The following is a 27,384-nucleotide window of genomic DNA, read 5'->3' on the forward strand; positions in this document are numbered from 1 at the left end:
CCATATACTCTACAGTAGACGACCCTTGGGGTCCTCTTCTCTACAGTAGACGACCCCAGGGGCCATCTACTCTACAGTAGACGGCCCTATGGACCATCTGTGGACTTTTTACTCTTCAGTAGACGATCATATGGGTCATCTACTCTTCAGTAGACGATCATATGGACCATATACTCTACAGTAGACGACCCTACGATCCATCTACTCTGCAGTAGACGACCCTACGAGCCATCTACTCTACAGTAGACGACCCTACGGGCCATCTACTCCACAGTTTACGACCATACGGACCATCTACTCTACCGTAGACGACCCTATGGGCCATCTACTCTACCGTAAACGACCCTATGGTCCATCTACTCTACCGTATACGACCCAAGGGGCCATCTACTCTACAGTATACGACTCAAGGGGCAACCTACTCTACAGTAGACGACCCAAGGGGTCATCTACTCTACAGTATACGACTCAAGGGGCCGTCTACTCTACAGTAGACGACCCAAGGGGCCATCTACTCTACAGTAGACGACCCAAGGGGCCATGTACTCTACAGTAGACGACCCAAGGGGCCATCTACTCTACAGTAGACGACCCAAGGGGCCATCTACTCTAAAGTAGACGACCCAAGGGGCCATCTACTCTACAGTAGACGACCCAAGGGGCCATCTGCTCTACAGTAGACTACCCAAGGGACCATCTACTCTATAGTAGACGACCCAATGTGCCATCTACAGAACAGTAGACGACCCAATGGACCATCTGCTCTACAGTAGACCACCATGTGGGCCATCTACCCCACAGTAGACGACTCAAGGGGCAATCTACTCTACAGTAGACGACCCTATGGGCCATATACTCTACAGTAGACGACCCTATGGGTCATCTACTCTACAGTAGACGACCCTATGGGCCATCTACTCTACAGTAGACGACCCTATGGGCCATGTACTCTACAGTGGACGACCTAATGGGCCATCTACTCTTCAGTAGACGACCCTATGGGCCATGTACTCTACAGTAGACGACCTAATGGGCCATCTACTCTACAGTAGATGACCCTATGGGACATATACTTTACCGTGGACGACCCTATTGGACATCTACTTTACCGTAGACGACCCTATGGTCCAAATACTCTACAGTAGACGACCCTATGGGCCATCTACTCTACAGTGGACGACCCTATGGGCCATATACTCTACATTAGACGACTTAAAGCGCCATCTGCCCTACAGTACACGACCCTAGATCTCATCGTCTTCTATAAGAAGAGCTCATTGGCTTCTATAAAAAGACCCCATTAACTTCTATAAGAGGACCTCATGGTCTTCTCTAAAAAGATTTTACGGCCTTCTATAAGATGATCTCATGATGTTCTGTATGAAGATTTCATGTCCTTCTATATGAAAGCCTCAAAGTATTCCATACGAAGGCCTCATGGTCTTCTAAAATAAGACTCCGTGGTCTTCTATAAAAAATCGCATGGTCTAAGGAAACCATACAAGTAAACCTCATGGTGTTTTATTAGAAGTACCCATGGTCTTCTATAAGAAGACCCTAAAGTCTTCTATAGGACGACCATATTGTCTTCTATAAGAATATCCTATGGTCTTCTATAAGATGATCTCATTCTAAGATGACCTCATAGTATTCTATACGAAGGCCGAAGTACAAGAAGGCAGAAAAACTGATGGTCTATGAAGACACAGAAAAAGATGCCTTGATCTTCTTTAAGAAAATATCTAGGTTTGCTATAAGAGGACGTCATGGTTTTCCACAAAATTTCGTGATCTCCTTGTCTTCTGTTAGAACATTCCATGGTCTCCAATATTAAAACCTCGAGGTCTTCCTTATGAAAACTTTGTGGTCTAAGAAGTTCATATAAAATGACCATAAATCTTAGGATATTCTATAAGGCCTCATTATCTTCTATAAGAGAGCACAAGTTTTCCTATAGGTGTAACTCATGGTCTTCTCTAAGTAGATCTCACGGTCTTCTCTAAGAAGATCTCACGGTCTTCTTAAGAAGACTCCACGGTCTTCTATAAGAACAACACGTGGTCTTCTATGAGAAGACCATATAATTATCTGATATAAATATCCCGCGGTATTCTACAAGATAGTGTTAATTTTTTTATTTTGACTTTACTTTATTGCTTTCTTTTCACTTGTTTCCTTTTCATTTCCTCCGTCATGCCTTATTGTTAGTTCTTGAAATGGCCTCAAGGCTTCCAATTTCTTTTCATACAAACAACCGTACATTTCATTAAGATCTCGCAAATGATCAAATGGCCTCCTATCACGATAAACATACATAGAATAAAGGATGCGCCATAATTCCTTAAATCCCTGTTCCTCAAACATCAAACCCTCCTCGCGACACAAAGCCATATAGGTTACTCTAGGCATACGCATATTTTGGCCCACCATGGAAATAGCTAGGAAAAATTTGGAAATTAAACACAAATCTTCACTCCAAATCGGGTCAATATGGTAATAGAATAAATGCAAAGAATCCCAAGGTTCTGGAATTTCCTCAGAGGCATTTGTTATGGAAATTTTGGTTAAATCAATGAGTTCTTCTAGGTTTTGATTTGAAATTAAAACCTTTAAAGCAGTCCAAGAACGCCATTCCTCGCTCATACATTTCATTAGGGCAATGCCTTGAATTTCATTGTTTTCCATGTCCATGACCAGAATGCTGCTATCATTTTCCAAAATATGTTGTATAATTCTGCTTAGATCTTCTTTAAATGTTGGATTTTCATGATATTTGAGAACCTGATACACTGCATTGTTGAGGACATTTTTGAGAATGTACTCCTTGATTTGAGGTCTCTGTTTTTCGTGGACATCTCGAATTTGTAGATTTTTATAATTTGCCCAAACGATGGAAGTCATAAATAATTACAGAAATTTTGAAAAAAAATTAAATTTCTCAATTAAATAAAGCCAAAATCAATACACTGAAAAGAAACCCTTATGTAAAAAATTATTGCCTCGAAGCTTTCTCCGGCTATCGTCACTTTTTATTTAAATTTTCCATTTATTTAGCCCACATCTGTCCATTTTAATCAAATCAATCATTGCACCGTTAGAGAAATTTTATTAATGACAGACCATCAAACATTTTGAAAAACAATTCATTCATTCGGTTATGTTCTGGTCACTGGCATTGTCAATCATGCTTTACCTCTTTTGAAAGAGACATTTCATTCGACCAGAAAACCTTATTAAAAGTCAAAATATGAATGGCAACTAAAGTTGGAAGGAAAGACACACAACGTTAAATAAATCAAAATTAACTTTGCAATCAACCATAAACGAATGAAGAGTCAAGAAAAGTCTATAAGAAAATGTCACAGGCCATGCGTTGGTTTTTGGGTTGAGCAATGAAGTTTGTTGCTTAAGTCGTTTAGAGAAAAATATAACGGAGAACAAGAGGAGAGAACAAAAATATTTTAGAGAATAGCGATAAGCAAAGAAGCACTACAGAAAACTGTCACACTTCACAAAAGCACAGCACAGATAATTTTAAATTTCTTTGCTGCAGGTTGTCCTCACTGTCTCTACTATGACGAAGTCCACACTTTCTGAGATACAGTCATAGCTATCCAAAGCCGACTAATTTATTATACCTTCAGCCTTTAGGCTAAGGAGGGTATATACACTTTGATACGATGAAAATGTGCCTCATCGAAATAATGGTTTTAGACCCTAAGTATGTTTGGACGAAGTGTGTTTCAGACAATGTGGAGTCGATCTAGCCATGTCCGTCCGTCTGTCTGTCTGTCCTGCTGGCTGGAGCGCACGATAACTCTCGTAATATTTTGCCCAAACTTAGTTTAAGTTCGAAGATGAGCTACATCGGTCCACTCCTTCCGGTACCTACCCCACAAAAGTTCGAAAATGTTCGGAAAGTTTGTGCGCACGATAACTCTTGAAGGGAGTAACCGATTTGGTCCATACTTTGTATAGTGTAAACTTTCTACCAGAGTAATATGAGGTTCCAATATGGCCTCAATAGGTCCACTCATTCGGGTACCTCCCACACAAAATTTCGGAAAAATTCAGTTCAGGGCCATCTCTTGAATCGCTTTGATTTTTGTTTTAGCAAGTTGTATTCACTGCCCTCCATACGACGGTACAAGTTTCATCAGGGACAAGTCCATACTTCCTGAGAAAATAGCATGAAAGTTGCAAAAAACCCCTATGACACCGTGTAAGGTGGTTGGAGCGCAAGAAAACTCTCGAACGGATCTGCTGATTCGGTCCAAAATATGGTCTTAGTAATATTTTGTCCAAACATAGTTTAAGTTTGAAGATAAGCCATATCGGTCCACTCCTTAAGGTACCTCCCCCACAAAAGTTCAAAAATGTTCGGAAAAATTGTTCGTACGGTAACTCTTGAAGGGAGTGGCCGAATTGGTCTATACTTTACACATCCTAATATATCTACCAGATATAGATCAGGTTCAAATATGGACTATATTTGTCCACTCCATCCGGTACCTCCCACACAAAATTTCGGATAAGTTCACTTTAAGACCTGATATCGAATCACTTTGATTTTTGTTGAAGCAACTTGCATTCGCTGCCTCATTTACGATGGTAACAGTTTTTTTAGGGGCAAGTCCATACTTCTTGAGCAAACAGACCGAAGAGTGTAAAAACCCCCTATGGCACCATATATTGCGGCTGGAGATCCACTTCCATAACGGTCAATGTCGATCCATTCCTTTTAGTATCTCCTCCGCAAAACTTTTGATCGTTAATCCTAATCAACATTTTTGTCTGTTCAAACGCCCAAAATTTTCAAAACCCCCAAAATACATACGTATTGTTTCAATATACACAGGCTGAGGGTATATCTCTGTCGGCAAAGCCGACTGATACTTTTTTACTTGTTTTTGTCATATCTTGATCCTGATTCATAGATGAACAAGATGAGCACTCGCCTTTACGTTTACGTACGATTCACCATACAAATGCTCTCTTCGCGTTCATCAGTGTCCTGACTGACTTATGAACTAATATCTTGTATATCCCACTCTCTCTCTCACTTAAATCTCTACGAATTTGCTCTCAAACAAAAATGTCACATGCAAAAATCTTCTATCATTCAGCTCAACTCCAACGACACATTAATAAAAATTTATTTTTATATTTTTCCCTTTTCCCTCAAATACTAACTCAACCAAAGGTGAAGAGAGTGAAATAAATAATTTTTTTTCAAATTCTCTTATAAATATTTTGTCCATAAATTATAAATAATTATTTATGTTTGCTTAAACTCCCATCAACAATTAATTGTAACACAAAATTAATGTTGCGATTTAATTTTCTTAATCTCCGGCCCAGAGAGGAGGAAGTATTTATTATTGCTTAGCAAAAAAAAATGAAGTATTTAAATGTTGCTCAGCTTTGCTTAAGCATATAAATTAAACAACAAATTTCTATGTTTAAGCATTATGTTGGCAATTATGTTATTATTTCGTTTTATTTTTATTATTGTTGAAACGAATTAATGATTGTTACATTGTTATAATTATCAAAGGCGAAGAAAAGCTGAGGAAAAACGATGCCAAACATAATTTTAAATTACGAACAGTGGGCGGAAAATGGGAAAAGTGAAAAAAAGTTCTTTAAAGAAATGAGATCGTTTATAGAAGACTTTGATGTTTACCCAAAGACCATGAAGACTTAAAGCAGGTAATCTTTATTAAGATCCTGAAAGCTTCTTAAGAAATCCATGGATACTTCGTTAAGGAGAGGATTAGGGCCGCTTGAGAAGTCCATGGCCTCTTAGAAGACCAAGAATTCTCTCATAGAAGACAAAGAGTTTTTCTTATAGAAGACAAAAAGAAGAATAAATACGACCTCTCGTAGAAGATATGCATAGATTTTATAGAAGACTTTCAGATCTTCTTCTAGAAGACCATAAGGTTTACTTATGGTTTTACCACGAAACTTCGTATAGCAGATCACGAAGCCTAATTCTAATAGACCAAGAGCATTCTTTCATTCATTCTATGTGTGGAAGATACCCGAAGGACGGGACCAAAATAGTCAATATTCCGACCTGATACATGACTATATGAAACAAGTAAGAACGGCGTTAAGTTCGGCCGGGCCGAACTTCTTATACCCTCCACCAAGTAAAATGGAATAATTAGTTTCCTTTCGTGTATGAAGAAGACTTAATACTAAATTTCAGCAATTTCGGTAAAATAATGTGAGACACCATTCTATGGGGGCTATTTCAAAACGTCGATCGATACCGAAAAATTTCTGGCGGAAAGTTTTTAGGCTCAAAGAAGACTAAATACCAAATTTCCTATATTTCGGTAAGAGAATGTGGCTAAAACTTAAAAATACCGAAAATCAAAAGGTACGCTTCTATGGGGATATAGGAAGACGTGGACCTATACTGATAATACTATTCTGGAATATTTTATAACTCTTGGAAGACGAAATAACGAATTTCAGCCATTTCGGTTGGATATTGACGTCACAATCTTCAGTATTACGAAAATCGGGAGGTACCGTTCTATGGGGGCTATATCGAAACGTGGACCTATACCGACGAATTTTAGTCAGAAATGGGGCAATATGAAAGCGTGGACCTGTACAGACATATTTCTGGCGAACAGTTTTATATCACATTGAAGACTAAATACCAAATTTCAGCCATTTTTAGTGGAATATTGAAGACACAACCTTCAAAATACGAAAAATCGGGAGGTACCTTTCCATGGGGGCTATATGAAGGCGTGGACCTATACCGACAAATTTAAAGTGGAAGTTTGAGTACCCCCAACAAAGTCTAAATACCAAATTCCAGCCATTTCGGTGGAATATTGAGGCCACGACGTTCGAAATACCGAAAATCGGGAGGTACCGTTCTATGGGGGCTATATCAAAACGTGGACCGATATATCCCATTTTCGATACCAACCATCCTGCAAGTAATAAAAACTTCTGTACCAAATTTTGACTCTCTATCTTTAAAATTGCGAGCTGTATCTTGATTTCAACAGACAGACAGAAAGACGGACAGGCGGACGGACGGACGGACAGACAGACGGACATGGTCAAATCGACATAGAATTTTATGCTGATCAATAATATATATACTTTGTAGGGTCTCCGACGAATATTTCGATGTGTTACAAACGGAATGACAAATTTAATATGGTGGAGGGTATAAAAATACGAAGTGCAAAGTTTGGACCAAATCAGAATCTCCCTGCCAGAGTAATCTTGCGGATTTGCCATTTTAGTTGATGCCGTCCAGGTTTCTTGGAGCTTTTAGGCCATTATCTCAGGAAGTGTGGACTTGCGCCAGAAACAATACAATCCGTGAGGAACTCTTAAACTTCACTTTACCCGAATTTTGTGTTGGAGGTACCCAAGGGAGTTGACCGTTATTCGAACACGATCTATATCTCAAAGGAATAACACGAAAGTGCGAAGTTTTGACCAAATCGATTGCTCCCTTCGAGAGTTATAGTTCACAAAATTTTGCAGAAAAATTTTGAACTTTTGTAGGGAAGGTTCCCAAAGGAGTGGACCGATATGGCCCATCTTTGAACTTAAACTAACTATGGACAAAATATTACGATACCAAAATTTTGTTTCGAATCGGCTAATCAGTTCGAGAGTTATTGTGCGCACCAGCTAGACAGACAGACGGACATAGCTAAATCGACTCCAAATTGGCTGAAACGAATTTCGTCCAAACGTACTTGATGTCCAAAGCCGTTATTTCGTTGAGGCGCATTTTTGGTCATATCAAAATGTGTATATACCCCCGTTAGCCTAAAGGCTGAGGGTAGGGTACAAAAAGTTGTAGAAGGCCAAGATTTATTCTTCTTGGATAGTAGCAGGTTTTTTTACAGAATATCAAGACGTCCTCTTATAGAAGACCAAGGGGACTTCTTATAAAGGCCACGAGTTCTCCCTATAGAAGACCATGAAGTCTTCTTATGTAATTCAATGAAATCCTCTTATAGAAGGCTATGAGAACGTCTTATAGAAGAGGATGAGATCTTCTTATGGAAAACCATGAAGTTTTCTTAAAGAAGACAAAGAAATCGTTTTACATAAGACCAACAGGTCTTCTTAGAGAAGACCAACGGGTCTTCTCATAAAGACAAATAGCAATTCTCACAGAAGACCATGAGGTCTTCCTAAAGAACACCATGAGGACTTCTTACAAAAGACGATGAAGTCTTCTTATAGAACATCACGCGGCCTTCTTATAGAAGACCATGAGCTCTTTTGATAGAAGTCCATGAGATCTTCTTATACAAGACTATGAAATCTTCTTACAGAAGTCCATGAGATCTTCTGATAGAACACCATAAGGTCTTCTTATAGAAGACCATGACATCTTCTTATAGACTAAGAAATATTCTTATTGAAGACCAACAAGCTTTCTTATAGAATACCCACAGACCATGAGGTATTTTTAAAGAAAAGCACGAGGCCTTCTTCTGGAAGCCATGAGGTCTTCTTACAGAACTCCTTCTAGCCTTCTTATAGAAAACCAAGAGGTCTTCTTATAGAAATCCTTCAGTCTTTCTTATAAAATACCAAGAGGTATTTGTATAAAAGACCCAGATGTCTTATTATAGAAAACCTTGAGTTTTTCTTATAGCAGACCACGAGGACTTCTTAAGTCCACAAGTTTATCTTATAGAAGTCCAATAACTCTACTTATAGAATAAAATGAGTCCTTCTATAGAAAACCATGAGGTTTTCTTATAGGAGACCAAGATATCTTCTTAAAGAGATCATGAGGTCTTGTTATAGAAGACCATGAGATCTTCTTAAAAAGACCATGAGGTCTTCTTATAGCTGATATGAGGTCTTCTTATAGAAGACCATGATGTCTTCTTATAGAAGACCATGATGTCTTCTTATAGAAGACCATGATGTCTTCTTATAGAAGACCATGAGGTTTTCATAGAGACGACAATGAGGTCTTCTTAGGTTCTCTTATAGAAGTCCTCAGGTTTTACATAAGATGTCCTTAGGTCTTTTATAAGAACTTCTCAGCGTCAAGTCTTCTTATAGAAGGCAAAAAGATCATAATACAGAAGACCAATAGGTCTTCTTATAACAAACCTTATAAAACACCAACAAATTTTCTTATAAAAGACCAAGAGGTCTTCTGATAGAACACAAAGATGCCATGCCAAAGAAGACCTACAGGCCATCTTATGGAAATTAACAGGCCTTCTTATAGAAGACCAGGAAGTCTTTTTTATAAACGGCTACGAGGTCTTCTTATAGAAGATCAAGATGTTTTCATATAGGAGATCGTGAGGCCTTCTTATAAGAGACAATGGGGTTTTTTTTATAAGAGACCATGAGTTCCTCTTATTGGATACCATGAGCTATTCTTGTTAACGAAAAACTCGAGGTCTTGTAATAGAAGTTCAAAAGGCCTTCTTATAGAAGACTAATAGGTGTTTTTAAAGAAAACCATGAGGTATTTTTATGAAGAGATTAACGTTCTTCCTATAGATAACCAAAAATGTGACTTATATGATACCAAGAGGATTATGCTAAAGTTGAAAGATCAACGGGTCTGCAATAGTGGCCAAGGATCCCTTCGTGACTAGGTGCTCTTTTCTTAAGACCAAAAAAGACCAAGAGGTCATCTCAGAGAAGAACAAGAGTTCTTCTTATATAGCAGTAATATTTTTATGGAAGACCAGGAAGTTCTTTCAAGACGTTTCTTATAGGAGACCGTGAGTCCTTCTTATAAGATACTATGAGGCTTTCTTATAAAAGACAATATCTTTTTGTAAGAGACCATGAGTTTCCTCTTATAGGAGACCATGAACTATTGTTCTTAAAGAAGAAGTCGAAGTCTTACAATAGAAATCCAATAGGCCTTCGTATAGAGAACTAAAAGAACTTCTTAAAGAAGATTATAGAAGACTATAGGTTCATGGTAGGAGGCTTTCTTATAAAAGACCAACTGATCTGTTATGGAGCCCAAGGGTCCTTCTTCTGAAAGGACCCTTGGGTCTTCTTATGAAAGACCGGAAAGTCTTCTTAGACCAAGAAATCTTCTTATGGAACAGCAAAAAGTATTCTAATAGTACACCAAGAGGTCTTCTAATAAAAGAAAATGAGGTTTTTTATAAGAGGCCGAGATGTCTAGAAGGCCATTAGGTCGTCTTATATAAGGCCAATAGGTATTCTTCTTATAGAAGACCGTATGGACTTCTTATGGGACAATTTGAGGTATTTTTATAGAAGACCGGAAACTTGTCTCATAGCAGACCATGAGGTCTGCTCATAGAAGGTAATAGGTTCTTCTTATAGAAGACCAAGTAGTCTTTATTACCATCAAGACGTCTCCTCATGGAAGACCAAGCTGTCTTTCGTTAAGACTAACAGGTAGGCTTATAGAATATCAAGAAATCTTCTTAGAGAATTTGAATGGATCTTCTCCTAGAAGTCCAAGTGGATTTCTTATAGAAGATGAAGTATTCTCTAATAAATGGCAAGAGTCCTCTTTATAGGAGACCAAATTGTCCGATAGGTCCAAGAGAACTTCTTAAAGACGACCTTGTGTTCTTTGCAATATGAAATGAAAAAAAAAATCTCAAAAAGTATTTCCTGTTGCACGAATGAATTACCTTTTGCTATATATGACGAAAATAACTTTTATTCCATTTAATTATTGAAAGAGGTCCCCTACAAACCACTTTTAATTGTTATGATATATGAAAGTTATATAATATAAAATGATATATACATATGTAATAATACGATGTTAGAATTAGTGATATACAAACGGTTTTGTCGTGTGTCGCATACCTTGTTATACCCTCCACCATATGGAGGGTATAATTAAATTTGTCATTCCGTTTGTAACACATCGAAATATTCGTCGGAGACCCTATAAAGTATATATATTATCGATCAGCATAAAATTCTATGTCGATTTAACCATGTCCGTCTGTCCGTCTGTCTGTTGAAATCAAGATACAGCTCGCAATTTTAAAGATAGAGAGTCAAAATTTGGTACAAAAGTTTTTATTACCAGCAGGATGGTTGGTATTGAAAATGGGATATATCGGTCCACGTTTTGATATAGCCCCCATAGAACGGTACCACCCGATTTTCGGTATTTTGAAGGTACTAGCTTCATTATCACACCGAAATGGCTGACATTTGGCACTTAGTCTTCTTAAAGGGTATAAAACTTTCCCCCAGAATTTTGTCGGTATCGGTCTACACCTTCATATAGCCCCCATAGAACGGTACCTCCCGATTTTCGGTATTTTGAACGTTGTGGCCTCAATATTCCACCGAAATGGCTGAAGTTTGGTATATAGCCTTTGTTGGTGGTACACAACTTCCCCCTATAAATTTGTCGGTATAAGTCCACGCTTTCATATAGCCCCCATAGAACGGTACCTCCCGATTTTCGGTATTTTGAAGGTTGTGGCCTTAATTTTCCTCCGAAATGGCTGAAATTTGGTATTTAGGCATCGTTTGGGGGTTCCCAACTTTCCTCTTTAAATTTGTCGTATAGGTCCACACCTTCATATAGTCCCCATACAACGATACCTCCCGATTTTCGGTATTTTGAAGATTGTGGCCACAATTTTCCTCCGAAATGGCTGAAATTTGGTATTTAGACTTTGTTGTGGATACTCAAACTTCCCCTTTAAATTTGCCGGTATAGGTCCACGCCTTCATATAGCCCCCATGGAAAGGTACCTCCTGATGTTCGGTATTTTGAAGATTGTGGCTTCAATATTCCACCAAAATGGCTGAAATTTGTTATTGAATTTTCTTTGAGTCTAAAAACTTTCCTTCAGATATTTGTCCGTATAGATCGACGCGTTGAAATACCCCCGATAGAACGGTGCCTCACATTGTTTTCCCGAAATTGCTGAAATTTTGTATTAAGTTCTCTTCATACACGAATTGAAACTAATTTTTCCATTTTACTTCAATACAACTCGTGGTGGAGGGTATAACAAGTTCGGCCCGGCCGAACTTAACGCCGTTCTTACTTGTTATAGATTACCAAAAGGGCCTCTTATGGAGTACCAAGAAGTCTTCTTATAGATTTGGTCTTCTTATAGAAGACCACGAAGTCCTGTTATGGAAGACCATGAGGTCTTCTTTTAGAAGTTCAAGACGTCTTTTTATAGAAAACCATGATGTTCTCGCGTTGCGACTTAACTAACTTTAAATGAGAGTTGCTAACAGCTGGGAAGTTTTTGAGGATACTGAAATTACAATGTTCATAGATGAGAAAAATCAAAAAAAAATTGCCGGAGGAATTTTCAAAGAAATCACGGTCAAAGTTCACATTTTTAGGTTTTTTGTAGGTTTTTCAGGGTTTTGCTTGGAAGCGACAAGTCCTATCGAAATGGGACTAAAGAAAATGTTGTAGCAGTGAAAATCCTCTACAACAATTTCTTTAGTCCCATTTCGGTAGGATTTGCCGATCCCAAGCAAAACCCTGAAAACCTTACAAAAAACCTAAAAATGTGAACATTGATCGTGATTTATTTAAACATTTATATAGAGATTTTTTTCTTGTTTTTGAGGTAAGCGATTTTCATTTAATGAAAATTCTTCTTGTAAAAGATCTTGATGTCATCTTGAAGACGCTGTCTTATAAAAAAACATTGGATTTTCCATTTTTATAAGAGATTATTAGAGCCGGGGTCTGCTATTGATATGTCGTTAGGTCTTTATCATTTAGAATATAAATTGTTTATACCCTATAGGTACAATTTTTTATACCCTATACTATTTGCGGTCGATTTGTGGTATTTGATACACCAAACACGCTATATCTGACCATTTTGGTGAAATTTGTCAATATAATAAAATCGGTCGAGATTTGGATATAGCTCCCATATTTGACTTATTCGCAGTGGCCGCCAGTCTTTGATTATTTCCTTACTGGTATTTTAATAAGGTTTTCCTCTCGAAGGCTTCAAGGTATTTTGAATGTAGACTACTTTCTGCTCTAGTAAGAATAACTAACCTCTGCCCCACAACAAAAACTTTCAACAATTCCTCTTTAAAAAATGCCTTCAGTTATATAAACTCTTTTTTTATTTCTTCTATAAAAATTTCCTTAAGTCAATAACAACTCGCACCAGTTTGGTGAATTAAGCCTCTGCTCGTCTATTAATTTTCTCTAAAGCTCGCCTCTAAAAATTCACTTCAGCCGTCGCGTTAAATTTTCCAAAGTTTCTACTTCTCGTCTGTAAGGCACCATAGGCTTAAAACCTTCCTTCGGCTTGTCTATATAGACTCCCTCCAGCTCGTCTTTAAAAACAAACTTCGGTTCGTATGTAAGGACACCCTTCGATTTTTCTATAAATTGTCAGGTAAGCAGCACAACAACAGCTCTATTCTGGTCGAAAATTCTTCAAGATGTCAAAATGTCTGTTTACGTTTTCATACAATTTATTCACAATAACAAAAAATTTGACAGATTGAAACAACGACGCTGGCGTTTTACGCCACCTTTTAATTTCGTCATGGGCTCATCTATAAGAATAATTGCGCCTTATCTATAAAATCTCCCTTCTGTTGCTCTCTTTTCAACTTCTATACATCAGTAAAAAAATTTTAGATTTTCTTCGAATTTCATCCTCATAAAATTAAACATTCGAATATCACCGATCCCAATTAATGTAACAAACCGAGTTATTAGTGTAGATTTAATGTTGTCAACTAGAAGTTTTCATACCAGTTTTATCTTCAATTACTGTTTGGCTTTTAACCCACTGTGTCCCCTTAGCCATGCGTAACTGTATAATTTCTGCAAATTGCCTGCTTGCGAGTATGTGTCATGAGCTACCGCACGAGCATAAAATACAATTGTATTCGTATGTATTTAAATTTTCATATCTGGATATTTTGTTTTGTTATTTCGTCTTTTTATACCCTCCACCATAGGATGGGGGTATATTAAGTTTGTCACTACGTTTGTAACTACTCGAAATAATCATTGTAGACCCCACAAAGTATATATATTCTTGATCAGCGTGCAATTCTACATCGATATAGCCATGTCCGTCCGTCTGTCCGTCTGTCTGTCTGTCCGTCTGTCCGTCTGTCCGTCTGTGGAAATCACTCTAGCGTCCGAACGGATTGACGTAGGTTGATGAAATTTTGGGAAAATATGTTATATTTACGTAGGACTTTTGGTATTGAAAGCGGGCTATGTAGGTCCACGCTTTCGTATAGCCCCCATACAAAATGACGCGTGACGCGTCGTCGTTTTAAGGAATTTTTAAGATATTTGGCCCATTTTACCACCGAATTGGTTGTAATTTGGTACTTTGTGTCTCCAGAGGCCAAAAAATATTCCTACCAAAGTTGGGTTATATAGGTCCACGTTTTGGTATAGCCCCCATATAAGGCCCCATATAAAGTACGCGTCATTTTAATATATTTTGAATGTATTAGACCCATTTGACCACAGAATTGGTTGTAATTTGGTATTTTGTGTCTTCAGAGGCCAGAAAACATTCCTACCAAAGTTGGGTTATATAGGTCCACGTTTTGGTATAGTCCCCACATAAGACCCCTTATAAAGTACGCGTCATTTTAATATATTTTGAATGTATTAGACCCATTAGACCAAAGAATCGGTTTTAACTTTGTATTTTGTGTTTCCAGAGGCTAAGAAACATTTCTACTATAAAATGTTTACATAGGTCCACGTGTTGATATAGCCCCCATAATACAATATCTCCCGATTTCGATATTTTGAACGTTTTAGCCTCATTATCACACCGATATGGCTGAAATTTGGTATTTAGTCTTCTTTAGGCGTATAAAACTTTCCCCCAGAAATTTGTAGGTATAGGTCCACGCCATCATATAGGCCCCATAGAACGGTACCTTCCGAATTTCGGTATTTTGAAGTTTGTGGCCACATTAACCACCGAAACGTCTGAAATTTGTGGTGGAGGGTATAAAAAGTTCGGCCCGACCGAACTTAACGCTTTTCTTACTTGTTGTTGTTGTTATTGTTCACCTGTTAAGCCGTTGCTATGCATTTACTTTGGGCTATTTCGTCAAAGCAAGGCAAACAGAAACAGAAAAGAAAACTAAACTCCTCTCCTCAACCCAAAAAAAAAATTACAAACAAACAAAAACAAAGCGAAATAATATTACGTCAACAAACATGTTGACTTATTGCATTAAATAATTTACACGCAATATGTCTATAATGGTTGTTCATTCACAATACATACATACATATAGACGTGCATACGAGTACATATCATTGGGGATATGTAGCGGCAATTGTATTCCATTTGCCCGAAATTGTCGTTTTATTTTCATTATTCGAGTGTTTTCGGTTGTTGGCTGTCTGTCTGGTGGCTTGGCATTCTCCATACACATTGTTGTGCTGAGCTGCGCTTTGGCTGCTCTTCTTAACTATCTACCAAATTGATATAAAATGCCGAAAACTACTGCAATTATATGCCTGCTGAGCACGTGTTCAAATCTTTAGTGTGGAAGTATGCGAGGCCATCATAGATATTAAGACTAATATACGTAAGTTTGAAATTTTAGTTGAAAATTACCCCAAAAACCACCAAAAGAAATTGTGTTCGTGGTTTATGAGCAAAACCAATTCATTTAAGAGAGCCTACTGCTGCTAACCGAAAAAAATAGTTACAAATTAAACAACAAATCATCGCTAGTGGCTTTTCTATGACGACTAGGCCATTGTATCTGAAATATGAATGAAGGTGGTGGTGGTGATGGTTTGAAGAAGAAGATGGCACGAAAACCACAACAAATTGGAATGAAGCAAAACATAAACATTGCTTTTAAATAAGGAAGTTTTTTTCTGCGGAGTTTTGTAATAATTAAATGATGTTCATGAAATAGTTATAAAATAATAATTAAATTGTTAGCAACTTTGTTTTGATGGTAATGATGATGGTGTCAAAAATTTGAATTTGTTATTGGGTTATTATTTGGGATAAAAAAGTATTCACTGCTGGTATTTGTATAAGTCATAAGTTCCTGAACCTATGACTTATCCTCATGACGTCATTTTAGTTTATAGTACTAAAATACGTAATTTTTCAAATTCCGACCTGGGTTATCAATATTTTCCCTATATATATTCACCATAGATATTTCAAAAACAGTTTGGATCGAGCACACATAATCTTCTGAAAGATAACGAAAATGTGAATAAAAACGGTAGTATATGGTCCTAAATCATATATAAAAACCGAAAGCTTCTGGAGATGTTAAATGTTATAGCTTCAAATTTCTTTCGTTCAGAGACTCATAATGAAATTTGATTTATAACATTTCTTCTTTTGACACAACCCCCAAAAAGTGAGGTATTTTAGGAGATTTTTGCTCAGTATGGAATACATTTTAATTAAGAGTCTAAAAGAGTAATAAATAATTTCTACCTATAATATCTAATTTTGCAACGTCATTTTCTTAACAAAGTATTTTACTCAGATATCTAGTTTGTTCTAGGCGTAGGGGATGAATGATACCAAGCAACGGTTTGACCGGCTTTAACATGGCAAAGCCCAGGATTTATCTTAATCCCTCTTTCATCTCAAGTGGACACTGACCTCCCCGTGGTGTCACCTGGGGAACTGCCTTTAACACCCGTTAAAGGTAGTGAGCTAACATGTGCCGCGCGTTCACCCATAAGAACGTTAAAAACTTGGGTTTGGGCGTCGGGTTAGTAACCCTCCCCTAGAAAAAACATCCTACTATGAAAAAACGAAAGAAAAGAAAAACAAACCCCTCTAAAGTTGAAGAACCCCGCAAACGTTTTAAGGACCATGATCTGCGAATCTGCACCTGGAATGTTCGCACTCTTTATAGAGAAGGTGCAGTCTTCGCATTGGCAGACGTACTTGAAAAGTACAAGACCGATATTACTGCCATACAGGAAATACGATGGATTGGGAAAGGCGTCACAACAACACCTAAAGGTGACGCACTGTATTATAGCTGCCATGACGTAAAGCATGAGTTTGGTTGCGGATTCGTAGTTAGTCGGAGACTAAAACATCTGGTATCTGGTATCACCCCAGTGAATGGAAGACTTGTTGCAATTCGAATAAAAGCTAAATTCTTCAACATCAGCTTTATTTGTGCTCATGCTCCCACTGAAGAAAAGGACGAACAGACCAAAGATATATTTTACGAGCGCTTAGAAGAAACATATGACCATTGCCCATGACATTAAAATCATTCTAGGTGATTTTAATGCCAAAATTGGAAAGGAGAATATCTTTGGCCCAACAGTCGGGAAATTCAGTCTCCACAGTGAAACATCTGACATCTGGTAGTTAGCAGTACCAGATTTAATCATCTCGATATTCATAAGGGCACCTGGCTGTCTCCAGATCAAAGAACAAGTAATCAAATTGATCATGTTGTAATAGATGGAAGACATTAAACGTTGCAAATAAAGCACGAACAGACTCAACGCGGAAGTTGGACATCGATAGGCTGCAATCACAACAGATAGCCACAGCATATTCCACTCAACTAGCCCAATTGCTTAACGCAAGCACTCCTTGTCCCGATAACATAACAACACAATGGCAACATATTGCCCACTCCATGCAAACAGCCGCAAAATCCATACTTGGATTCCAGAGACCTCCACAAAGGAATTCATGGTATGACCAGGAGTGTCGTGCTGCTACCGAAGAGAAAAATGCGGCATATAGAGCTACTTTGCAATCAGTAGCAACGCGTAGCGCGCGAGAGAGATATCGGGAGAAAAGGAGAGAAGAGAAACGTCTTTTCCGCAAGAAAAAGAGAGAAATGGAAAAGCGGGAGTGTGAAAAAATCGAGATGTACAGGAGCCAGAATGAAGTCCGAAAATTCTACCAAAGAGTGAAACATCAAACAGATGGCTTTGGTACAGGCACATCCTCCTGTAGAGACCAGCAAGGTGATCTGGTAACAGATACAGATAGCGTGCTCAGGATATGGAAGGAACATTTCTCCAATCTGCTGGTATCCAATAGCAGCGAAGACGACGAAGATACCACAGTCTCAATCCCAGAAGATGGTATTGAATGTATACCGCCCAGCCAAGATGAGGTAAAGACAGCAATAAATCGGCTGAAGAATAATAAGACAGCAGGAGCCGATGGCTTACCAGCCGAGCTGTTCAAAACCAGAGGCGACACGCTGATAAGGTGTATTCATCAGCTAGTTAGCACCATCTGGCAGGAAGAACGAGTACCCGACGATTGGAACCTGAGTATTCTGTGCTCCGTAAACAAGAAGGGAGATAAGACTGTATGCTCTAACTATAGGGGCATAAGTCTACTCCCTATTGCCTACAAGATCGTGTCAGGGATATTGTGCGAACGACTAAAGCCAATGGTCAACGAGATAATTGGACCATACCAATGCGGCTTTAGACCTGGCAAGTCCACCATTGACCAGATATTTACCCTGCGGCAAATCCTGGAGAAGACCCAAGAGATGCATATCGACACCTACCACCTTTTTGTCGATTATAAAGCAGCCTTCGACAGCCCGCTGCGTTCAAAGGTATTCCAAGCCATGTCTGAATTTGGTATCCCCGCAAAGCTCATCCGTCTTTGCAAAATGACTTTAACTGACACGAGGTCCTCAGTTAAAATAGGAAAGAACCTCTCCGAAGAGTTTGGTACCAAAAGAGGTTTCAGACAAGGAGACAGCCTTTCGTGTGATCTCTTTAACATCCTGCTGGAAAAGGTTTTCCGAGAGGCAAACGTCAAAAGAAGTGGCACACCAATAGTCACATGTTACTTACTTATGCTGATGATATAGACATCATAGGCCGATCAGTAAAAGAAGTAAATGATACCTTTTTGAAGGTCGAAGGAGAATCTGCTAAAGTGGGTCTGGCGGTAAACGGTGAGAAGACCAAGTTGATGGTGTCGACGCGCAATGCGTCCATTGAGCTCGGACCGACTGTGGAAGTTGGTTCCTATAATATTGAGGTAGTAAAAGACTTCGTCTACCTCGGCACCTCCGTAAACACAACAAACGACATCAGTTGTGAAATAAAAAGAAGAATTATATTGGCCAACAGATGCTACTTTGGTTTAAGTAAGCAGTTCAAAAACAAAGCCACATCTCGTCAAACAAAAATAACGCTCTACAAAACACTGATACTACCCGTGCTGATGTATGGCTCCGAAGCCTGGGTACTTGCGCAAGCAGACATGGCAGTGCTTGGTGTGTTTGAGAGAAAAATTCTTCGAAAGATCTACGGACCCATCTGCGTTGACGGTGAATATCGACGTCGCATGAACCACGAGCTGTATCTGCTGTACAACGACATCAATATTGTTAAACGTATCGAGATGCAGCGATTGCGTTGGCTATGCCATATCATAAGAATGAGCTATGATGACCCCGCTAAAAAGGTGTATAAACACGGACCGCTTGGCGGTGCACTCAGATTTGGCAGGCCAAGGAATAGATGGCGCAAACAAGTGGATGATGAGATGGAAAGGCGCGGTATTCCAGAAAGCGAAGCAACAAATAGAGAGAATTGGAGATCTCTTCTTAGTTCGGCCTATAGAACAAATGTTCTGTAATGGGCCAGCTAAGTAAGTAAGTAACATGTTTTGTATGCGACGCTAGTTAAAAAGGTACAATTTTCTTTTCGAGACGAACCCATATTCCTGAGAAATTGGCCCAAAAACTCAAAACACCCTATTGACGTCAGAAGTATTGTGTTCGCTTTATTCCTTTAGGTTCGAGCCTGAGGGTATATCTCCGTCGGCACAGCTGACTGATAATTTCTTACTTGTTTATCTTGACTGTGAGTACTTCCGTCTTTAAATTGAACCTGCACCATGTGTTAGAAGGCATAACAAAAAAGATTATTCTCCGAGCTTTAGCTTTAAATTGTCTAAAAAGATCTCCTATTAGAGCTTAATTTGGGTCGTCTGTTAAAACCTACGTTGTCTACAAAAATTTCTTTCAGGTCGTCCAAAAACCTCATTTTAGAGATTCTATAAAACGACCTACAAGTCTTCTGTAAGAAGAGTTACTGGTCTTCTTCTTGAGGACTGGTCTTCCCTAATAAGACCTATTGGTATGGTTTGTAAGAAGGCCTACTGGTCTATATACGAAGTTCTACCGATCTTATATAAAAAACTACCGATCTACCATAAGAAGACCTAGTGGCTTTTATAAGAAGGCCTATAGGTCTTCTATAAGAAAACCTACTGGTCTTCCATAAAAAGACCTACCAATCACTTATTACTGGCCTTTTATAAACAGAATTACTTGTCTTCTACGTACGCATAATACCCTCTGGTCTTCTATAAGAAGGCATACTGGTCTACCATAAGAAAACCTACCTGTCTTCTACAAGAAGAGAGCCCAGTGGTCTTTTAGAAAAATACTTACTGGCCTTTCATAAGAAAACTTACGGTGTTTCGTAAGAATTCCATAAGAATATTTACTAGCGTCTTTCCTTCCATAAAAATATCTTCTGTTCTTCCAAGACCTTCAGGCATTTTATAAGAAGTTTTACTTGTCTTCTGATGTTCCATAAGAAGACTTACTATGCTTCCGTAAGAAGGCCTACTGTTATTTTATAAGAAGACCTCTTAGTCTTCTTAGTTTTCTCTAAGAACACCTACTGGTCTTCCATAAGAACACTGTATTGTTTTCTATAAGAAGATTTGTCGTTCTTCCACAAGAATATCTACTGTTCTTCCGCAAGAAGGCCTACCAGTCTTCTATAAGAAGAAGATCTACTGTTCTTCCACGAGACGGTCTACTGTTCTCTTATAAGAATACCTACTCGTCTCCTAAAGAAATCGTCTATACGAATACCTATTGGTCTTCTATACAAAGACCTATTGGTCTTCTATACGAAGACCTATTGGTCTTCTTTACGAAGACCTATTGGTCTTTTATACGAAGACCTATTGGTCTTCTGTACGAAGACCTATTGGTCTTCTATACAAAGACTTATTGCCCTTCTATACGAAGACCTACTGGTCTCCTATACGAAGACCTACTGGTCTCCTATACGAAGACCTACTGGTCTCCTATACGAAGACCTACTTGTCTTCTATACGAAGACCTACTTGTATCCTATACGAAGACCTACTTGTCTTCTATACGAAGACCTATTGGCCTTCTATACGAAGACCTATTGGCCTTCTATACGAAGATCTATTGGCCTTCTATACGAAGACCTATTGGTCTTCTATACGTAGACCTACAGGACTTCTATACGAAGACCTACTGGTCTTCTATACGAAGATCTACTTGTCTTCTATACGAAGACATACTTGTCTTTTATAAGAATACCTACTGGTCTTCTATAGGAAGACCTACTGGTTTTCTATAAGAAAACCTACTGGTCTTCACATAGCCTGCGGTACTCAGACCAGATGTTGCAATAACCAGTAATGATAACTACAACAAGTCTGATCTCTGATATGTGAAGGAAGTTAAGGAACACAGTTAAACGGCCTATGATTGCCTCCAGGTCCGTCTTGCCAGATCTTTACCGTTTTCTCCGCGTATAGCTTATTGAGCAAGAAGCAAAGTGGTGCCTTCCCACAATACTCGACATGAAAGTCAGATGACTGTGAACTTCGTCTTGTCAGTTCATCAACTATCTCATTTCCCTTAACGGCTATACCACAACTGTTTAAGATAGACGAACAGCCTTAGATTTAATAGTGAAAGCCTGGTTCTTCACCCACGTATACTGTGACTATCCTATCTGCAAGGTGCGCAGTTGTCGTTATGATTATACGAGCGTCTGAAGTTTAGTTTTTTGTCTTCATCCATTTTCGATCCATCAGTGAAAATATATCGGGTATTAGGAAGTGGCTTACCCTGCTCCCATGGATTATTACCTCAGGGATTATTACCTCAGCAGTGTAAAAGTCCAAGTTGGCGAAATGTAGTAGATTTCACCCCTGTCATTTAGCTAAATCTTGCTACATATCCTATGTAGAACGCTTACAATCTGTGAACAACGCCACGTGTTAAGGTGCCTGCGACTCAAAGCACCTCTGAATGCATGATTCTGAAATATAATATCCAGAAGTTGTATATAGAATGAAATGCTGCCTGAAGTGTGCTTTTTACTGCTGCAGGATCCAGTATTGAGAAATGATGCCGCTTAATGCACAATACCTAACTTTGACAGGTTCATAGTATTACATAGGGCGTGCCACCAAACGAAGCAGCCAAATATCAATAAAGTGCAATTAGGCCCCTCTTGGTGCGCTCCTCAGTCTTCCATCTTAAGAGATGGTCACAGAGCACACTAAGGTATTTCGTTTCCGTAAAGAAATTCGGACGTCTCTCATATCAATGATTGCGCTCAATGATATGTGAACTATTTTTATAGCCGGCTAATACATGGCTAAAATGATGTTGTCAGGCCTGAGAATGGAACCTGGACATACAGTACGCGAGACGTAAGTGATACTATTGCATCAACCTCACTTGTAAATTCCAGAAAATCAAAAAAAAATATTGGCTTATTGTAAAGAATAAGTAGCATGAATATGAGGTAAAACTTTCAAGTCGATCGGAACAAAATTGACTGAGATATGAGTGTGGGAACGAACAAATTCTTGTGGTTGTAGCATAGAAACTTAAAACGTGTTTTACTCGAAATTACATTTTGTGCCAGCAACTAATAAACCGATTGTCATATAATTTTGTTGGCTTATCAATGAAATCAAAAACTAGTCCTTCATCGATCTATTTTATTTTTAAAAATTTGTTTGCCCGTTTTATAACCAAAAATGTCAGTTTTTTAAGCCAAAAATTGAAATTTTGACTTTTTGTTTCCACCATTCCAGTAAAACCTAGTATTTAAAAAAATCGATCGATGGAGGACTAGTTCTTTATGTTCTAAATAAGAATACAAAAATATATGACAATCGGTTCAGTTGTTTCGAGCTGGAGTTGGTACCGCAAAATGCTTTAATAAAACCGGGGTTTGGAAGACGGTCAATTGCCACAAAACTACGTAATATTTTTCAACAAGAAAAATTCAGGACGTAGATTAAGATGTGCTCTTTCAGATGAAAAAAACATCTACTAAAAATGTTCATAGTTGGGCTCTACAAGTGGGGGTCACCTTAAAAGACCTTCGGTCTCCTATATCAAGATCCACCGGTCTTCTATACGAATACATTTTGAACTGCTTCTCCTCCCATAGAAAAACATGAATATCTTCATAAAATAGCTGGAATAACTGAAACCTGTTCTGCTGGACATAGTACTTGTCTTGTTCTCACCTTCTTTAAAAGAAAAACCTCCAGATGGTATTTAAACGAACATTTTGGTTATCTATAAGACAACTGAAATTCTCCAATAAAAAAACGTATTGGTTTATGTATGAAGGCAAATAAATGTAGAGGTGACCATGAGGTCACCTTAATAAGCAATAATTTATATATTAAACAAAAACTATAAAAAAATATTTAAATCATATTTCATGAAAATTGTCCCCTTGGATATTAACGGTTAAATGCCTAATTAAGTTACCTCTTAATTTACAGCTTTAAGAAAAAAAAAACAATGGCAAGACATTCACTTCATCCAAACCTTTTCTTAATTTGCCAATAATAAAAATTAAAAATCGTCACCCCAAACTCCAAAGGCAATCATAGTTCACATTAACGTCATTAAGTGGTGGTCAACTATAAAATTTAATATTTTTTCTTTTGAATTCATTCACAAAGTCCACCGAACACATTCTCACAAAAAGACTCGCGTTTAATTGCTACGGAATTTTTGTGTGTTTTTATTGCTGTTTTTTTTTTTTTTTTTTTTTTTTGTTATTCAATTCAATAAAGTGGACCTTTAAAATGTTGTCTAAGGTCAAGCATAACATGTCTCCAAAGATTTGTTTTTTATTTCTTAAATGACAAGAAGTAAAAGCCCCCCGGCTCAACAAACAACAATTCAAGCTGAGAAAAGAGAATTTCTTTTTAAGAGAAACTTAAAAATAAAATCTCTTAAATTCAAAAAAATCCAAAAAAAAATCATACAACAAAACAAGTTCTAAAAGCCCCTCTAGTCTAAAACTATTGATTGTGAAATGATATCTATCGGAAACAATAAAACGCAGCAGAAAACCCCCAAATCTCTAATAATGCCTTGGTCTAGTTTATCTAACCAACCAAATACTGCTAGAGGCTCAAGTTGAATATTTCAACCGATCAAGTAAATTAATGATTGCAGAGGTTCTTTGATTTAAGTTTCAAAGTCTTTTTGTTTAGTTTCTTTGAATTGATTTTAGAAAATGATAGCGGTTTTATTAACCGAACTGCTTATTATTTAAACATTTACATATATTTACATTGATATAATATTAGAATGGCTTCGATTGTTGTAGCGTTTCAAGTTCGTTTCCTAAGTCTTTTGTTTTAACTTACAATAAAAAGGCGTGCAATTTGAAAGGGAAAATAATCTTTGATATTATACTCATAGCTACATTAGTTGGTGTTGTTTTTGTTGTTAATGTGTATTCATAGTGTAAATGGTTAATTCGGAATGCTGAGTTTCTTTGGCAACAATATGAAGATGATGCTCACAGCACAGCAGTGGAATTCTGTAACTTTTTTGCTGACAAAAATCGGTGAAATTTTAGCCAATCATTATGGCTTACGAACTTTGAAAAAAAACGTTGACAACACTTATGACATCGATAAGTCTTAGCTAGAACCAGCAGCCGCATATAAAGTCATCCAGTAAGACCAGCTGATACCTGCATTTGTTGTCAAAATATACATTTACTGGATAACCATGACGCAACCTTATTTTGTTCGGTATCTACAGAAAATTTTCGTAAAACGGGACTAAACTGCTAAGGTGATAAACTTTTGGGGAGGTGATAAGGTACATGAGGGAATAAACTATAATGGAGTATATCTTGAAACTGCATCTAGTTTTGGGACTTAATCCTTTCGATAGTGCCGATCACCCATTTTAGTCAATCACCGTAGAATATTTTTGTCAGGAAGCAATGACCTACCCACAGCCATAAAATAAATAAAAGAAATAGAAGACCTCAAGACGTCGCCTGTAGTCTTTAGTATGTAGTCAAGTGATCTTCTCTTATCTTAAGATGATTTTAAAAGGTCTTGTGTTGGCTATTGAAGACCTCATCTGTCTTTAGGAGACCCCAAGAAGTCTTCTTTTGCCTATAGAAGACCTCTAGAGGTCGTCCGCTGTCATTGGAAGACCTCAAGAGGTTTTCTGTGCTCTTCCATTGTGCTCGAAACGTCATCCTGGATCTCCAACCTCTGGATATCCTAATCCAGTTTCAGGCGGCGAGAACTGCTTTTAGACTCCGAATGTCCTAAAACTAGTTGATAGTCGACTTGAGTTAGGTGACAATGGTTGCGTAAGCGACTATATGCCTACCTCATTCAAGTTTGCATCCTTAACTGTTATATTCCCAAGCAGCGACGCATGGGCTGAGTGCATATCTCCTCTGGACGGTCTGGCAATTTACACAGACGGGTCCAAGATGGAAGAGGAAGAATAAAAAACTCATATAAGCTTGACGATAACTGTAGAAAGCAGCTGAATTGGTGAAATGGCTTGAAGGCAGTCTTACAGGACCGGTGACTATATATGTCGATAGTCAAGTGATCCTAAAGGCTCTCAAGTCACAGACCATAAATTCAAGAGCTATACTTGATTGTAGGACAGTTCTGCAGGATATACACGATATCGTAAAGCTATGTTGGGTTCCGGGTCACAGCAACATCATGGGAAACGAAGTAGCAGATGAACTGGCTCGAGGTGGCTCTAGGTCTATCGACCTATCAGTTGATGAAACCGCCCGGCCACCGATGTGCCATTACATCGGCAAACTTCTTCTCATTGAAGAAAGCACATCAAAGATGGCTATTAGAACCTGGTTGCAGGGTATCCAAGGCAATCTGGCCTGTGGTTTCTCGTCGAAGAACGGCTTGCCTACTCTCACTTGATAAGTTAGGGATAAAAATCGCGGTGGGCCTTATAACAGGTCACTGCAGAGTGAGGTCCCTAACTTCAAAATGGGACGACAGTGACATTGACTACTGCAGACTATGTGAAGATGCGGAGGAGATAGAGACTGTCGAACATCTGCTTTGTAGGTGTCCCATGTTGCAAACAAGGAGATACCGTCCACTAGGCAGATATGAGATAGACACTCTAATCTTCCTGTCTAACATAGATCCCATCGTCCTACTTAACTTTGCCAGACATCTAGCATGGCTTGGCAAAGGCCCTTAACAACCCTTAATAATCATACTCCTTTCACCTTTCCAGGTAACTCCTTGGCGTCAATCTTTACATCTCCCACACTCACCATCATAACAACACACCTCCATCATCTTTAAATAGCCTACACAGGATGAACACAATGGACCAACGGTCTCCGAGTGAAGCAGTCATATATTCTAATAGAGGGCTGCGCATCCTTAAACCTAACCTAACTTAACCATCCATTGTGCTCGTCTATATAGACCCGATGCAGAGAGTCTTCATAAGCGAACTGAGACAGTTAGACATTATAGACGATATACACCAACCCGTCTTTATAGACAAACTGAAGGTCATCTTTATAGACAAGTAGAACTTGAGGTCTTTTCTAGATAACGGAGACAGGAGAAGACTACTTGAGGTCTTTTCTAGACACCAAAAGGCGACTCGAGGTCTTCAATAAGCAAAATATGACATCTTAATGTCTTCTACAGATAATCTGAATCTTCACATTTTGAGGTCTTTTATATGCAAAACAAGACCTCTCGAGGCCTCCTATAAACTGCAGAGAACTTCTTAAAGTCTTCTATAGATAGCGGAAGACCTATAGAAGTCTTCCAAAGACAACAAAAGAGCTCTGTGTTTATCTATAGGCACGAAAAGCCATCTTGGGGTCTACTGTAGAAAACAGAAGACATCTTGAGATCTTTTCTAGACAATAAAAAGTCTCTTGACCTCTTGAGGTCTTATGCAGACAAGAGAAGACTTTACGAATTTATAGGTAACTGAACACATGTTGAGTTCTTTTATATGCAAAATAAGACGTTTTGAGGCCTCCTATAAACATCTGAGGACATCTTCAGATCTTTTCTAGATAACGAGGATATTAGAAGACTTCTTGAGATCTTATATAGCCAAGATAATAACTTGAGGACATCTACAAACACGATAAACCACCTTGGGATCTTCTGTAGACAACAAAAGACATCTTGAGGTATTTTATAACATTATAAGACTTCATGAGGTGTTTTCTAGACAACAGAAGGCCTCTTGAGGTCTTCTATACACAAACTATGAATTCTTGAGGTCTTCCACAGACATAAGAGA

General features: G+C 38.2%; 2 protein-coding genes across 3 annotated transcripts in view; both read right to left on the minus strand.

Annotated features, from left to right (window-relative positions):
- The window catches only part of LOC141397659 (uncharacterized), a 50,511-nt gene that overhangs the window by 17,299 nt on the left and 5,828 nt on the right, over window positions 1-27,384 (minus strand). The gene's annotated exons all lie outside the window — the stretch shown is intronic.
- On the minus strand, window positions 2,137-2,923 carry LOC141398703 (uncharacterized). Its single transcript, XM_073976272.1, has one exon. The coding sequence runs from the start codon at window positions 2,899-2,901 to the stop codon at window positions 2,146-2,148; it is 756 nt and encodes a 251-aa protein (XP_073832373.1). The 5' UTR covers window positions 2,902-2,923; the 3' UTR covers window positions 2,137-2,145.

Source organism: Musca autumnalis, unplaced genomic scaffold, assembly GCF_047663935.1.
Source record: "Musca autumnalis isolate F117 unplaced genomic scaffold, ASM4766393v1 scaffold_3, whole genome shotgun sequence".
NCBI lineage: Eukaryota > Metazoa > Arthropoda > Insecta > Diptera > Muscidae > Musca > Musca autumnalis.

Excerpts from the sequence above, each read along its gene's own strand:
- LOC141398703 (XM_073976272.1), bottom strand. The coding sequence starts at position 2,901 with ATGACTTCCATCGTTTGGGCAAATTATAAAAATCTACAAATTCGAGAT.